The 17,302-nt window shown below is 34.0% G+C and overlaps 3 protein-coding genes across 3 annotated transcripts in view; 1 reads left to right on the top strand and 2 right to left on the bottom strand.

The window, feature by feature from the left end:
* Nucleotides 1-10,197, bottom strand: part of pparg (peroxisome proliferator-activated receptor gamma) — a 49,681-nt gene extending 39,484 nt beyond the window's left edge. Inside the window, exon 1 of the mRNA XM_024269321.2 lies at nucleotides 10,061-10,197. Coding sequence (XP_024125089.1) covers nucleotides 10,061-10,112 — 52 coding nt within the window. The 5' untranslated portion in view covers nucleotides 10,113-10,197. The remainder of the gene's footprint in view (nucleotides 1-10,060) is intronic.
* A 244-nt stretch (nucleotides 10,198-10,441) lies between these two features.
* LOC112144666 (metalloproteinase inhibitor 4) overlaps nucleotides 10,442-17,302 on the top strand; it is a 39,635-nt gene continuing 32,774 nt past the window's right edge. The window contains exon 1 of the mRNA XM_036212012.1: nucleotides 10,442-10,747. The gene's annotated coding sequence lies outside the window, so the exon portion shown is untranslated. The remainder of the gene's footprint in view (nucleotides 10,748-17,302) is intronic.
* syn2b (synapsin IIb) overlaps nucleotides 14,882-17,302 on the bottom strand; it is a 91,119-nt gene continuing 88,698 nt past the window's right edge. The window contains exon 13 of the mRNA XM_024269322.1: nucleotides 14,882-16,777. Coding sequence (XP_024125090.1) covers nucleotides 16,624-16,777 — 154 coding nt within the window. The 3' untranslated portion in view covers nucleotides 14,882-16,623. The remainder of the gene's footprint in view (nucleotides 16,778-17,302) is intronic.

The following is a 17,302-nucleotide window of genomic DNA, read 5'->3' as shown; positions in this document are numbered from 1 at the left end:
AGCTTCCTCGCTGGAAAAGAGGAAGAAGAGATGCATGCTGCCAAGGCCTTAAAGGCACACACATACCCACACAAACACACACACATCCAAATACCTCTACATACTGTGCTGGATGCTTTAAATCATGTATGTGAAGTACATTTCAGGGCACTCCCTGCATTTATGACAAAAGAACAAAGTAAAACTCTGTTGATCTGCGTTGCACCCACACATACCTTCAAAGTGATGCAAACACACTCCTGTGTTTGACAGCTGTTGCAGTGAATGGTACAAAAGAACAGAAGGGAAAATAAATCAGTTAAAGAAAAAATAAAAATGAAGAGCGATTCTTTGTACATGTACACCACTGTAATCCCAAGCAGGAGGTTTTAGCAGTCAAGAGTTGAAAGGTTCATCTTCCTTATCTTCATTTTTCTAAAGTATGAGATGGATATTTGTAACTTTAAGCAGCAGCTTAAGCAAAATGAAAAATCCACTTTACTCACAGAAGTTCTGTATTTTACACATAATAATTTTAAAAAAGAAACACTTCATAATTCCGAGTGCCTTACATATGGATTCATTCTGGTAGTGTTTACTGATGGGTGTTATTGTGAATATGCTAACGCTGCTAACACGCAGCTGTATTGGACAGTTTTTTTTTTTTTTTGACTTTACTTGCTACTAACCAGGTTTGGAGTTAACGTAGTCACTGTAACATTTGTTTTAGTGGTATCAGTGTTTGGGTTTTTTTCCTGTTTTGCAAACAAAGTTGGGAGTTTGAGGCATTGTGAATATGCTAATGTGGCTAATGTGTAGCGGTGTTGGACTGTGTTTTTTTATGTGTATACTAACAAAGTTGGGCGTTAGCATAGTCACAGTAACTTTTGTTTTTGTGGTATCAGTCTGTTTTATTTTCCATGTGGCAAACAAAGTTGGAAGTTATAGGTATTGTGAATATGCTAACATGGCTAACATGTAGCGTGTTACAAACAAGTTTTAGAGTGACAGTGAATGCAGTTAATGAAGTCTGACTGACTTGACTTATCTCTGACTTTTATTTCTTGTTTCTTATAGTTCTGTGTGCCTTATATGACTAAAGTTTACTCCATTGAACTCTATAGGCTAGTGCAGAAAATATGTGTAAGTGTAAGGTTCAAGTTTCTAAGGACTAGCTATGTTTCTATTACACATTTGTGCAAAACTTTGAAGTTCTAGAAGTGTCGAAAAAAAGTAATTTTGAAAATGTTGTTTCCATTAATAAACACAAACCAACTCACGCGACAAGTCAAAAACAAAGTGAAAGATTTGAATAACACTGATTTATAGCAGATACATTCAAATTTCTACCACAGCACTAGCGCTCATCATCATCTATCAAAGGAGACGTCTGCGTCTTATTCAGGCCATGGAGCGGCGAGATACATGGGAGCGGCTACGGATGAAGAGATTTTGGGAAATGGTGGTTGGTGATTTTATAGAGGAATTGTGGATCCAACAATTCCGAATAACACGCTCAAGTTTTTATGAGCTGTGTTATGGCGCCCGCGGGGCAGTCACTATTGGTCTAATTTAATTAGAAAGAAGGGCTTCCATTGCAATTTTGCGAAATGTATCAATGTCGGTAAACCTCAAAAACCACCTTCTTTTTCAAGTGCAAAAACTTTTTTTCCGATAAATGTGAGTTTTTTCTAAATTGACGTGTTTTCATTAAGTAAATTTCTTATCACAAATCCATTTTTCCAATGGAAATTTAGCCTATGTTTAATAGCATTTTTTTGTGTTTTTATTTTGTTTAAATGCATGATTTGGCCCACACATTTAACCCTATTGTGGTCAGTTATTACAGTGAATTTATATTCATTAAAGGGTTTTAATTTAGTGAATTATGCTAATGTAAGACTTGGTTTTTTTAAACATTGTTTCAAGATATTAACATGTCGTGTCAATTCTAATTTTAAACAAAAGCAAATGTTAGTAGTCATGATTTTAATGTGGTTAGTTGAAAAACTAAGTATTAAGTGAATATCTAAAAATATTTTCAAAGAAAATTAATTATGTAAATTACAATTTAATAACTACTGGAAAATGTAAACGTCTTGAAAAAAGTGTTTCTAGAAAATAAAAACAGAAAAAAAACAGAACACAGAAATAGACAAACTTCAAGAGAAAATTCTTTAAATAATGTTTAAGTTCTATGTTTGGGTTTTTTAGGTAGTTAGTCACTTACAGATTGCTTGGGTGAAATAAAAAAAATATGCCAAGACAAGATACATGTCCAGCAAAACTTCCAGTGAACCATCCAAGAGGTCCCAGAACATCTGAGTCATTTTTGAGTTCCCTCAGGGGGAAGAAGGCCCAAAGGGCTCCCACACATTTCTAAAAGAAAAATGAGGACAAAGGTTCATAAATATTCCTACTGTCTGGATGGTAATATCTGTGCTAAAGTGCACTGGCAGGAAGACTCCTCTTACTTCTGTTTATATTGGTGGACATGCGCATTTATGACTGATAGATAACTCACACCCTCACCTCCTTACGGAGCCTCAGGAGCTGCATGTTTAGAGCGCCTCAGCGGCTTGATCAATAACTCAGGGGGATTTAAAGCAACACGCATATCATTCTATTTTGTAAGCCTGCAATAACAACATTTTCAAAATACCACTAAACTATGTTGTTTCTTCAGTTTTTTTAAGAGAAAACAGGTTCAATCAGGTGACGTTGAGCTCAAAGCCATCAAAGAAAAGTAGAACAGGTGGCTTACACTGATAAAGAACTGTTTAAAATATTAATAATGTTTGATAGATCCATATAATTCTAATTACTGTCTTTATTATTAGAAATGTGTATTATAAAATAATTAAAAAAAAACATTAAAATCAGATGCCAATCCTTCATGGAGTGAACATACCAGTAAATTAATTTGAAATTAATATTCGATGAATGACTGAAATTCCTTTTTAGGATCTTTTTACTGGGGAACCAAAGTGACTGGTACCGTTCTCCTACATGTAATTATAATTTGTCTATAGCTTAAGGTCAGTCATGAACCCTAAATAATAAATATACTTCCTTTTCAACATTGGATTACATCCTTCTAGTTCAACTGTAGCACTCGAACAAGGGTTACTATGAAAGCTCAGAGTGCAGAAAACCTCTGGAACTCTCTTTATAACACCAAACAAGAGATGTTTAGTCACATTAAAGTTTACGTAGAACAAAGTTTTTCAAAATTAAAACCGCTTTTTAATTTTCAATCCTGTCATTCAGAATGCCAAACAATGCCAACCAATATATATAAGACTTTTGAAACCCCAACCAATAATTAGAGATGAGCTGATATTATTTTCTGATTCCAATAACCCATATTTTCTTCCGCAACTGTGGCCGATATTTGCAGATACCGATATTTAAGTGTATATGAAAGCACAAAGATTGCATGTTTTTTTGTTACTTTATTATAACTTTTTTTTTAACTTTATAATCACACTTTACTTATTTTTTTTAACATACAGAAAGGGATCTCATAGGTGTAAGTATAACTCTAAACTTTGGAAATATATCTGAAAACATTGAGAAGTGTAAAGCATAACCTTCCCAGTGACAGGGATCTATTAGGATCAGGAATCCATATATACATAGAGTGCACCTGTAAACAATTAGAATTATATCTGTGGATTTTTTAATACCGAGAAACTTTCAAATATCGTCCGATACCGATACTGGCACCGATATATCGCTCATCTCTACCAATAATCCCAATATGTGTGCTTCTGTAAAAATAGCAACTTCAAGTTAATAAACAAAACGGGTCACATTTGAGAGACAACAGTCAACAAATTCACAAAATATTTATTTATTTCACTGTTTTAAAACTCAGTCAGTACAGGAAAAATATATAAATAAATATAAACATACTTCATTTCCTCATAGGTTGTAATTGTCAATTCTTTAGAAAAATGATGTTGAATTAAATCATTTTAGGCAAGAAATATCTTAAATATGAAAAATACATTTCTGAAGTTCACCAAATATACCCTAAAATTAAAAATGAAAGTTTGACTCATTGTTGTATTCAAAGTTCCAGTCTCACCAATTCTTACTAAATCAACCAATTATCATAAATAAAAACAAAAAAATCCAGCAAATTCAATAAATTCCCATTCATATTTTTCTCGACACAGCAGCTATGTTCAGTCACTCCAACTTTGACCAAAAACCCTGATTTTGAACAATAGTTGTTGGAGTCACGTATGGATGCCAGCACAGCTGTTTCAGAAAAAGAGTTTGGAGATCAGGACTCACTTTATGGTTTTAATAAAAGCATATGAATAATAACACTCACAAGCGAATAGAAAATACATACAAGTTCCTATCAGTCTCAGGTCTCTTCCTCTTAGCCACTCTAGGAATTCTGGGTATCGTAGTCATACCAGAAGTTCCACCAATCAAACTGTCCATTCCCACTTTTTAACACATTTTTAAAAAGCACTTTTTAACAACGAAACATACGCAGAGAACAACTAAAACATGTGTACAAAATATGCAGGCACGTTTACTATCTGTGGGGTTGAAAGAAATGTAGAGTTCAGGTACTTCTGCTGAAATATGAGCTCATTTAATGTGATCGCGGACACGTTTTTATGCCACACCGAGTCAACTTGATAAAAGACCGAATGATCTGGTGATAAAGATATGTAAACAGAAGAACTAAATGTTCCATCCATCCATTTTCCAAACCCGCTTAATCCCTATCGGGGTCATGGGAATGCCAGAGCCTATCCCATCCCAGCCACTTAGGAGCGAAGGCGGGGTACGCCCTTGATTGTTCGCACTAAATGTACGATTTATGCAATTATAACGTATCAGAAAAAGAATGTATCGACAGGCATAGACACAAGAGTTTATCCAAGAAACCAACGGTTTTCAAAGAGTGTCCGTGTGATTGATATTTTTATTCAGATTCCCAGCGCTTTGGAGAACAATGGAAGTGAAGATTAGCAATGACAAAATAAAAGAAAGGGTAAGTTAGATTCATTAAAAAACGTAACTGAAATATACAACAGAGTACTAGCATCTCCACAAAAGAAAAAAACATAAAAATGAAATTTAAAAGTATGAGAAAAAGAAAAAAAGTACAAGAATAAGGTTGAAAAATCATGAGAAAAGAAGTCAACATTTAATAAAATTGTAACATTTCGAGAAAGACAGTAGTAATTTTACAAGAATAAAGTCGCAAATTAAGAGTAAAAAGTCGTAATTTTTTTTAAAGAAAAGGCCATGTTTTTTCAAAAATACAGTTGTTTGTGTCAGCTTTCATCCACATTACATGTCGACTAAATCCATAAATGCACCATTTATGGTGATGCCGTAAGGCTTTAGTTTATCATAGGAATCCATGTGCCGTTATGGATTCTGATCTTGACATCTAAACCGCCAACGACGTTAATGACGGAAATCCAGTCCTTGTAGATCAAAAATCTTCTGAGAAGGTCCAGTTTTCTGCTAATTCTCTTCAATGTTCTTAAACTCATGATAAAATATTTGTTGAGTCACTAAAAGTTTTCCTTATTTGTGAAACCATTGCTAAAGTAACTGCTTACAATGATGTCTCTTTTACTGAAAAAGATATTGGTTCTTTTTTTGTTGTTGTTATGAATATTTTTCCTACAAAATAGTCCTTTGCTTCATTAATTTATGATTTTAATCTCGTAAATTCTCAATTTACAGTTTATAAAACTACCACTCTATTCTCATAAAACACTGACTTTTTAATTCAGAATTATAAAAGTGTATTTATCGTAAAACTTAATTTTCTTTTAAATTTTATGACTTTATTCTTGTAAGATGACCACTTTTTATTATGATGTTACACCTTTATTATTATGTTTAAATATTTTTATTTTTGTTATCCCTGAAACACTGTTGTAGATATTTTAAAAGTAAAATAAACATTTTATTATTATTTTTATTTTATTATAAAAAATAATAAATCTCAACATGACAAATTTTTTGTCAAGTTAAAATGTAACTTTTCAACATGTATATATATATATATTTATATTTGTAGAAAATGTACTAAGCAAGCCACTTACATTTAATATTTTACATTTTACCGTTACTCTTGAACACACGTGAAAAATGAAAAACTGTTGAATAAAGAATTATCGATTCTTGAGTTGTTAAATAAAATTCCACTTTAACAAGTTTAAAATCCGTACGTCCTCTTTAGAAGGAGTTTGTTGTAAAATTGGATTTTCCTTGTGAAAATGTATATTCCAATTATAAATAAGTGTCCACTGGGATTATGCCATCAAGCAGCAGTTAACATGCTTTCTGCTGACGTTAGGATAAACATTCAGAGTTCTGTGCGGCAAATAAAAAAACAGAGTAAACAAGTGAGCAGCCTGTTCGATCCCCATTTGCTGTTCTTCCCATCCCTCTCCATCACTGATGGGTTAACAAATCTCAAAATGGAGCCACACATTATGGCGTGAACAGCTAAAAAGTTTGAATTTGAAAAGTGCAGCAAACAGTAAGTGGTATTTACACTGGCCAAAGGAAAGATATTTTAATAGATCTTACCATGTTTGTGAAATAAAATTAAATATTTAATTTTAAAAAAGTCTAAATTTATACTAAAAACTGAATTTAATCCAAAAAAGAGAAAGCTTGTCTGTATATTTTCATACGTTAATACCTTCATAAACCTGATAAGGTTCACTTTTTAATATTCTATTTTCACAGTTTCCTTTCAAAAGTTACTTGGTAATTTATAGAAAATCTGAATTATAATTTAATTGAAAATTTTTCAATTAATTTAACAAATATATATATATATATATATATATATATATATATATATATATATATATATATATATATATTTTGTTAAGCATATTTTTTCTGTTATCCAGGGAGTCGAGACTTGCCTTGTTCACTAATTTAATTCCTAAAACCCCTTTAGTTGTAACAATTTGCAAAATTCAATTTAGTTTAGTCAATTTAACCAAAAACATCCCAGTATATCAGAGTGTTTCCAACTCAACTAGAGGTCTGATAGCTCAACTTTAATTAAAAAATGCAACAGGACAGTGATTGACAACCCCCCAAAAAAACCAACTTGATGATGCAAATGCACAGTCAACATCCAGACTCATCTTGAAATGTCCGGTGTAAGACAGAGAGAGCTGCGCTGTAGGAAAATGCATGCAAACCTCAGTCAACAACAAAGCATTGCTGCAAAAAAGTGTGAACCACCACTCCAAAACTATACGGAAGGGAAACAGTTTCACACATTTCAATTAAAGAAAATGACTGGCTGACACTGCTCACAGATCATTCTAGAAGAAAAATGCTATCTCTTAAACACCAAGTATTAGTATGACAACAATTAAACAGCAATGTTACAAGTTAGATGTTTTACAAAAGAGCTTCTGTATAGTTGTATTGCTTAACTTAACTATTATGCTAATAATATTTGTTAATCTAAATCTATTCTGTTATCATAAAATTATAGAAATATCTACTTCCTCTAAGTGTACAACAATATCAACCTTTCAAAATAAAATTGATCATAGGGTAAAGTAGTGCTGGGCAATATGACGATACATGAAAGTGTCTATTGTGCCATTTCTATTGTTTTTATTTGTTTGTTTTATTGATGAATTTTAGCGAAAACATCTATTTTCCTACAACGAAACTTGAAACTGAAAAATGTTTCTCATTTGTGACGATTCAGGTACAAGATACTAGAAAAAATAAAGTCGGAGAAAAGTAAGTAATGACATTTTTTTTCAGAGAATAACTAAAAAATATACTCAATTGTGGTATATCGTGATATATATTGTTATTGTGATTAAAAAAATATTTATATCGTGATAAACAATTTTTTTTCCACTGTAAACTGTGTTTACTTTAGTGCTGCGCGCTATGACGTTACATATCTTGTGGGCGATATAAAAGTATCTATCTTGCCATTTCTCTTCTATCGTTCTTGTTTATTTTTATTGCTTACGTTTTCATTTTCCTACTATGAAACTTGAAACTTTTGTTCGCTTAAAAAATGCTTCTCATTTGTGACGATTCAGTTAAAAGTTACAAGTTCATTTTTTTCAGAGAATAACTGAAAATATATTATACTGTGGTGATATATATTGATAATATAAAATATGTATATCTTGATGTACAAGTGTAGTGTGAACTGTGTTTACACCTCTTGTTAGAATGCACTTTTCCCACCAGATTTCAATTTAATGCAAAAAGTGCAAGAGATGAGGACTAGAAGATTTCTTTGATGTTGCTTTCATTGTGAGTCACTTCTCAGATGACAAATGTTGTGATCAAAGAAGCATTGTTGACAGATGCATCGTTGGTTGCATATATGTTTGCAGTATAGAAAAGCTAAAATGAGCGGCCAAAAATGATTTCATTCTTTTTTTTAAGTTAAATTCTTAATTTCAGTTTTCAGTTCACAAAATTAAATGTTTTTTAAACTGAAATTTAATATCAAGACAAAAAAACGATCAAATATTAACAAAATTTAAATGGAAATTATTAATACCAAAATGTTTGAATCTGTTTTTGCTCTAACACTACAAACATTAATTTTGTGATTGAAAAGCCCTTTTTTAAAACATAAAACAACTAGTAAAAAAACGTTTTATTTGCGAAGGGGCTGTTTGTGTCTACAGCTCTGTTTACTGTCAATGCCTGTGCAAATCTACAGCCAAAATTTTTGCTGTATGTTGACAGTGTATGATGAAATGTTTGGAAATGGAGTTAATAATTACACCCAATTTAGAGAGAAAAAAATCCTGACCCGAAGGCTAAACTACTTTAAAGGGCTGTGTTTTCCGATAAAACTAAATCAAAGGTGGCTTAAAAAAAAAAAAAAAAAATCTGAAATCTGGTCAACGGAGAAAATTGTCGGTGAGTTAATATGAAGCATGCTGTTCACTTTCATCGAAAAATGCATGAGGAAACAAACGTCTTGTAGACTTTTTCTTCAATTAAGCTTTTTACGTAAATAACATACATTTTCTTATAAGAAAAACAGAACAGAAAACGTCTTTTTGGACAAAAACTGAATATTATTTATAAAAGGCTGGACATATCTTCAATCAAAATAAAACTTCATATTCAGGTATGCCTTTTAGCAACAGAAAATATGTCTTTGAGAGCATATGAAGGGCAAAAAAATAATCCAGCACGGTATCTCGAGGCACTCCTTCCATTTATGGTTCAGAGTAAAGTCCAAATCTTTCTCAGTCATTCACACACACATCCGAACACTTTGGGAATTATATAACTTGATAAGTAAATAATTCAATGATGGATGAAGGATCAACACACTCACAGTCGCAGTGAGACGTGAAGCTGTCGGCGAAGACAATCTACTGGTGACGGATCAATTTGGAAAATAAGTGATCTAAAACTCTATAAATTAATAATCTGGTCCATTATGTTGTAATTTCTACTTCTCCACCAAAGATTCATTTATCATGTCATTGTCGACCGCCATCTTTTTCTCAGAAAGAACTAACAGGTTGTTCTTCCTTGGAGTTTATTGACTGTCACAAGTATGCAAAAAGTACATTTATGACTACCACTGACACTGACAAGAACGTCATGTAATGTACGACTTTAAATAATCAAGAAAAACTTGCAGAAAACAGAAATATGTTATAATTTGTATCTGCAAAAACAAGTTTCTTTATTTAATATAAGTCAAAGAAAGTTGAAATATTTGATCATTTGGATATGATGAGGCAAAAAAATTATATATTAAGTAAATATGAAAATCTGACATGTCACAAGAAATGAAATCCAAACAAAAACCCTTAAAGACAAATCAGCATTTGCCCCTTGAGTCTGTTGACCGCACATTTGCTGAGTCACGGCCCAAATTCTCCAAACTGTTCAAAAATACAGGACCGCTTCAGGGTTGAGTAATAGCCACTGCGTGACACAGAAGGGATGACATAAGTTTATATAGGTCGCATAAGGATCCACCGCTGTCATGCTTATTTTATGCTGAGCATATACTGATCTTTGCAAATGGAGAAATGTCTGCACTCACCTGAGTAGCTGTGACCACTTAGATTGATGAAATCTCTGCCTGGTGTTTGCATGTCAGACTTCCACTCACACTGTGGCCCACAGACACACTCTGGACCCACACCTTGCTTTGCTTCTTTGTGTCACTTGTCAGTCCTGTGACCGCACCCCCCTTACCCGTCATCACCACCCCCCCAAGCAGCAGTGCACTTTAAAAAGTAAAACTCCAACTTTGTCATAGATGTCACCATTCTATGAGAAGTACTCAGGTATTTATTTTACTTTGAATTTAATAAAATATACTATAAAATCAAAATTCTACTTGATCTTAAATGTCTAATAATCGCGATCAATCTGTGTTTTATGAGTTTAACAACATTCATTTGAAGCAACAGGAACTGACCTGATCAATGCGCCCAAGAGGGGGGGTCAAGATCTCGCTCGGTGTCTTCTGAGTTGAAGCTGGATCGCTGGTGCCAGTCGGGCTCGCGGCGTGGCTGCTCTTCAGCGGAGGAGGACGTCGGCGTCGGCACCGGGCGCCGAGTGTAAGCTGTGAGTCCGGCGCTCAAGCTGCCGCCGCGGAGGGAGGCTGAGGTCGCTGTGCCTGCCTCTCTCCCCTCCCTCCGCTCGGCACAGCCAGCCCGGGAGCGAGAGGAAGCGGCCGGAGGCATCAGATTACTCCCTAAAGCTTTGATTTTAACGCCAATTTGTAAGTCCCAAACGGTGTCGCCAGTCACGCTTAAACACAAAAGGTTTAACATACGCTATTTTTTCAACGCGATCAGCGTAATTTTCCTTCAGAATCTGCTGGAATTACGATGATCGTGCTAACAATTAAACATTACAGTAAATTAAAGAACATAAATACTGGAGTTTTGATGTTGAAAGTTTTTTTTTTTAATTTACTAATATTTAACTTTTAATTCGGTGATAATGCAAACTAAATAACTAATTTCCAATAATATTTTAAGGTTTTAAAATGTACTGCAAGACCTCGAGACTAGGTTAACAACTAGCTTATTGTTTTTTGTAGATAAGTACGTCTGTTAAAAACAAAGCGGGGTCCTTAGCTAACTGAATTAGCGAACATACAAAGAAAAAAATAACTTCAATTCACTCATGAGTAACTCTAACCACCAATAATGACGCGGTTTAACTGTTTAAGTTCCATTTAGTCAAATTTTTGTAACTGCTAACTTAGTTGAAAGGCCTATGCAGCCTTAAATTAAGCTACTTCCGGTTTGACCCTTAATACTAAAATTCACCTATCAGTAACTCTAACCCCAAATAATAACGTGGTTTATTTTTTAAATATTTGTTTCATGTAATTTTTGTACCTACTAAGTTAGTTGAAATCCCTCTGCTGCCTAAAATTAAGCTAGTTCCTGTTTGACCCCTTAGCAAAAGAAGAACACTTGAAGTTTATTTACCGGCAATTAAGTACACTTGAGTATTAGTACTGCAAGTTTACTATCGAGCAGGGGTGTCAAACTCAATCGCAGAGGGAACCAAAATCCAAAACATGCCTTAGGTCGCTAGCCAAACAGGATAAACATTTATTGAACACATTAAAACTACATTTTTGAAACTTTAGAAATATATATATTTTTAACATTTCTATAAATAAAAACAGGCTGGAATATTATTCCAGAATAAATCAACTTAAACCTTAAAGAACTTTCAATATTTTACTCTATAAAAAGATATTTTGTCAAAATTATATAAATTAGAAATAAGCGCAAGAAAATATTGGTCCAATGATAACAAAAAAAAAGATCTGGAGGGCCGGATATATTTACCTGGAGGGCCGGATCCGGCCCCCGGGCCTTGACTTTGACACATAGACATACACATGTTGTGTAGGATGTATACTAACTAAATTATTTTTCAATCTAAATGAGAATATTTTAAGTTTATAATAGTATATAAAAAGTAAACTTTAAGTATACTGACTCACTTTTAGTATAGATGAAGTATATTTATAGATGTGTACACTTAAATAGACTACTTTTTGCCAGGGGAGCTCATTTATTGACTATCTAAATATAATTATCTAGCCAGAAGTGTTTCTTCAATGTTTTGTATTCTTACTCAAGTATTGAAGCTACACAGTTAAGCTAAGTGTTATGTTTAGGGTATTCAAGTAATTAGTATAATCGGGTGTTCATCCTTAGCAAAAAGTTGTCATTTTAAGTGTATTACAAGCTCTTTTATCCATCTCTCATAAGTCTCAGTGTTAATCTGTTGATGTAAAAGCTTTTTACTCAACACTAAGTTTTGTTGGGGTGATCAATGTGTTGTGGCCTCCATTGTAATACTTTCATTTACCAAAAAAAGAAAGACACTAAACTTCACCTTAAGGTGCAAAGGCAACTCAGCAGTGTAGCAATTCCTGTAAAGTCCTTGTTTTATCAGTTTGTTTGCAAATGTGAGAATAGTTCAGACTCAGATGTTAATGCTACTATTTCTTGTATTTAAGATAAAATTGAAAGTTACGTTTGTGAACCACAGATTTTGTTTTAAATTGTTGAAATTGTTGAAAAATACCATGACTGTCAAATGTTGAAATACGGTTTACTGTCAGTAGCAGACATGTATGCACAGTGGAGTAGTCATTCGGCTACCAGCTTAATCTCTACAGTCTTAAGGTTTTCTCCAGTCACTGAAACTACTGGTTTTTCTTGTATTTGCTTTTCTTAACCTACTGGATTTAAAGGCACAACTCTTATTTCAAGAAAGTAAAATCTCCAATTAGACATAGATAAAAGTAAGATAGCTAATTTCATTAATACAACTTCCTAACATTTAGCAATCTAAGATATTTACTTGACTTGTGTTTTGAGGTTACAGTACTGCAATTCTGGGAGTACTAATGCGGCATAACATTAATCATTTTGGCAACAATTATTAAACCAATCAATCTAGGAGACTTTGGCTATTTGGTTGAAACATTCTGTGGTACTACAGCACACGACAGTGCCACAGCCTCAAGAGCGTTCTGCCACCCAAAAATCTCAGACTGTAATACTTTTTTTTCCCTTTGGTTGCTTGATGGGAATCTGGGCTGTCATTGATTGTGGTTACAAAAAAAGGTGATTAATTGCAACTTCTTTTCTTTTGTTCATTAAGCAGAACCTTAGACTTAATAAGGTTTATATTCTATTAAAACAGAGCTTTATAAAGCTTTATTTAATCGTCTGCAGTACAAAAACATAGGGTTGATTTCAGACGTAAAAAAAAAAAAAGTAAACTTAAAAAAAAAAAAAGAGGCAAGATAACAAACAGATGATTAACCATTTAGTGGCATTTACTTAAATAAACAAAATCTATGAACATATGCTTAAGGATTAACACTAGTAAATAAAAAAAGAACCAATAAATAAATATTTTGATAAGTAAAATAACTGGATCCATGATTTATAGTCTTTAAAAATGTTTTTGTGTTGTTTTCACTTTTATCCATCACATATTATAAGAATACATTTTGTCTCAAGTCTCAGTTAAAGACATTTGTAAACGCAATGTGAGAGTGTCGAAGAGTCTTTCCCATAAGCTTCTATTTATGGGAATTACTCAGCAAAGCTTAACGAAATCAATAAAATGAAAATGACGCCCCAGAGAGTTTTTGCTGTAAAATGAAGCAATTCGCTTTTAATTGTTTTTCCAACTGAGACCCCAAAGACATGACCTGTGCTATCTGACAATGTACATCATCAAAGCAACTTCGAAGGTTACGCTTTTCTGTCACAGCACAGTATTATGGATTAGGAAGAATAAATAGTTGTGCCAAAGTGAAAGTAGCAAACTGCTTCAATTCAACTAATTTAGTGGAATTAACTTGTAACTTTAGAAGGCAATTCTGTAGCTCGGTCCAGATTCCAAATGTTTACATTGAAAAGTTTGACTTTCAGTTTAAAGGTCATCCTCGTTGGTTGGGAATATGCTCCCTTAACACATGTTGGAATAAGCACCAAGAGAAACACAATTTGCAAAGCTTCAGGCTCGCGTTGATGTAATAATTGCCACCCACATTGTTATCCCAATGCAGAGTGAGAGTTCCTTTGTCCAAACCTTCTTTTCATTTGTTCCTGGAACTCTATTTTGCATTTATTTAAGTTTTATTGTGTCTTTTTGCATCAAGTCTGTGAAGTACTACAACACTATTTTGACATGCATATTTTCTCCTTGGATGTTTTTCCCTTTAATAGTAGTCTTCTCTCACTTTGTATTGTCAAAGTCTGTGTACATACTGCCACCTGTTGGTTTTCCAGATATAAGTCAGCCTTAATAAAAAAAAAAAAAAAAAATCAAGTTTATTTTACCATTTGATATATATCTTGGCCAGAAAATGTGTAAATCTAACTAGCCAAAATTAAATTAGAGCAAAAAAGATACCATATAATATTTTTCTAACCATAGAGCTCACTTCAATTTGCTCAAAAAAAGAAAATCCACCTCATAATGCGATGCCCTAAAAGTACAAATTCTGGTTGTGCTTACTGACCTCCCCGAGGATTTTCCGTGCTACCTGGTACACAAGAATCTGTCGAAATGTTTTAGTTGTGATACATGGTGTCCTATTGTTTTTTAAATAAAATACTTCATATTTTTCTTTAACCAGAGAGCCATGTAGCTGTGGAGTCACAGGTTCCAGAACCCTGATTCAGGCAAAAGAATTGGACTGTATTGAATTGTCACAGAGTATCGATTCGTGAACTGTGGATCGAATCATGTAAGAGGGAAAGATACACACCCTATTGTCAAGTCTTCCTCTATTATAAAAGAAATGAATCTTCTGAAGGTCAAACATTAGAGCTTTTTTTTCAGCATGAACTCCAGTGAATCAGGTTTGTGATGGAACCACGTCTTTATTGACATTTATATTTACAGAAAAAAAGAAAAGAAAAACATTAGTCACTGGATCATGCAAAGCAGTATTCCATTACAAATAAAAACACAATACAAAACAAACAATTTTACCATACAATTTACCATAAATATGGATCCTCAAAAATAAATAAATAAATCAATATTTTACAAAAAATAAACTTTTGGGATGTCACATATACAAATACAATATGCTAGAGTTTACCTTTAACAGCTCTGGAGGTGGATACACTCTGATATAAATGTCTTTTGTGGAGATTTTGTTTTTATCTTTACACACAACTGCATGTGCCTGAAAGTTGACAACAGAGGATAAAATTTCTGGTTGCATTAAATTCACTCCACTTATAAAAAATAAAGTTAATGACAAAGTTGCAACATTTCCACATGGACTAGTAATCCAACACTGCGGATTATGTGTAAATTGGAAAGTCATCGTAGAAAGGAATCTTAAAAGGAATGCAAGAAGAAGGGTTTTTTTAAAGGATGTACAGGTCCTGTATATGTGGTTATATTTATAGCAGGGTGACAGTGCTCAACAGGCATGTTGAGTTGTTATTGCACTACTGTCTCAATGTCTTTTCATGAGAATAACCAACAAATTACAAAACTGTTGATAGATCTACACAGTTACAGCTACAGACATGAGTTGCTATTTGAAATGCATCCATTCACTGTCAAAGACCGCTTTAGTCACCCAGCTTCAGAATAATTACAATCAACCTTGCTCTTGCTAGTTAACTCGTTGACTTATTAAAACCTCCTGAAAGTAAATGAATACATTCCAGGTTGTTATCGACCCAGGTCTGCACAGCTAATCAACGTAGCTGCGATTGGAAAACGTGTTCACAATAAGGCTACAACATCTAGAAAGAGAAGAGAAAGGAGGCAACAGAGGGCAAAACTCAACACTGCTACAGCTCCCGTCTGTTCCAGAAGTCACACCGAGCCACTTGGAGGAGCCATGCACAACTAGTGAACACAGATGAACACGTATACACTTAGAACCGACTCCCTCACAAAACAATAACCGTTGAGGTTTTTGAGACAAAAAAAGAAAAGAAAAAGTGGGCATCAGAAAGGAGCCCGTTGGTGAGTACACAGGAAAGAATCCCTTATATACGATTTTTAGTTTTCTTATTCACTGACAACATTGATTCACTGTTGGGGATACCACCACATGTCGAACATCTGATTAGCGGAAGTTTGTCTACATACAGCATGGAATGAAAGAGTTATGTCACCGACTAAAGCAAATTAAAGTCTCTTTGCTTCTATATATTATTTTATTTGTAATATTTCTATAGCATTTATTATAGTGTATGTACATAACTTTTAGCAATTTGAATATAATTTCCACATACTTTTAAATATGTTCATCATATCTTCTCTGGGAAAAAAAATAAAGATCTTACTTTACTCTAATCTGTTCTACTCTAATGTATTTTACCTCAATGACGTAACTCCTTCAAGGCGAGTATTCTTTCAGCAAACACCCATCCAGCAGATCCTCACCCTTACCCACGAAGAGAAGCTGAAAGTGAAGCTGAAGAAGGACTGGAACGCAGGAAATACAGTACAGTTAACACACAAACTTTAATCTCACACTTGTTCACATTTAATACCAATCAGGACGCCTGCCCACTGGCTAACGAAGGACCAGCATCACTTAGTGGCAGGGATGCAGTTTGATTGTGTCTAGTCAGAGAAAAGGCTGGCAAAGGACTTTCGGAGGTTGCGAATGGTCTCTGCCTTTGCCTCTTCTTGACCCTCGCCCCCAGAGCTTGTGACTCCGCGGAAGAAAGAGGAGTCGCTGAAGGCACTGAAGGCATTGGTCAGGGACTGGGACTTACTGGGAATGGAGAGGAAAGGAAAACATGAAGAGTGGGAATCATGACCAGAAGATCTTGTGTGTAAACATGAAGATAGTTTCAAAAACACTGGAATAATTCTTCGGGGACGGTTAAAGTCCCCCTAAGACATTTTTTTTTTTTTTATAAAATAAAAAAATTGACTGTAGGAATTTAACTATGATTATGACGTTTTTAACCAAATCCCAAAACCTTAATGTCTTAAAAAGCCATTTTTCAACCTCTGTTTCCAAAATCTCCTCTTAGGAGGTGTGGCTTTTGGTGGCCACGCCTGATTCTTTCTCCTTCCAGTTCACCAGTCTCTTTTAGCTAATTATCAATGTATATTGACATTGCTGTGACCAATAAATTAAATCCATTGGTTTCTCAAAGCAGAGTTCTTGGGGAGAATAATGAACTCAAAATGGTCTTTCATTGATTTACGATGCTTTACAACTGCAGCCAATGAGCCGCCGTTCGCATTTCCGTGGTCACATCCAGGGTCGGCCCTGGGCTGCATGGTGACC

Source organism: Oryzias melastigma, linkage group LG5, assembly GCF_002922805.2.
Source record: "Oryzias melastigma strain HK-1 linkage group LG5, ASM292280v2, whole genome shotgun sequence".
Classification (NCBI taxonomy): Eukaryota; Metazoa; Chordata; class Actinopteri; order Beloniformes; family Adrianichthyidae; genus Oryzias; species Oryzias melastigma.
Note: the sequence above shows the minus strand (reverse complement) of the source record. Positions and strands in the feature narration are given on the sequence as shown.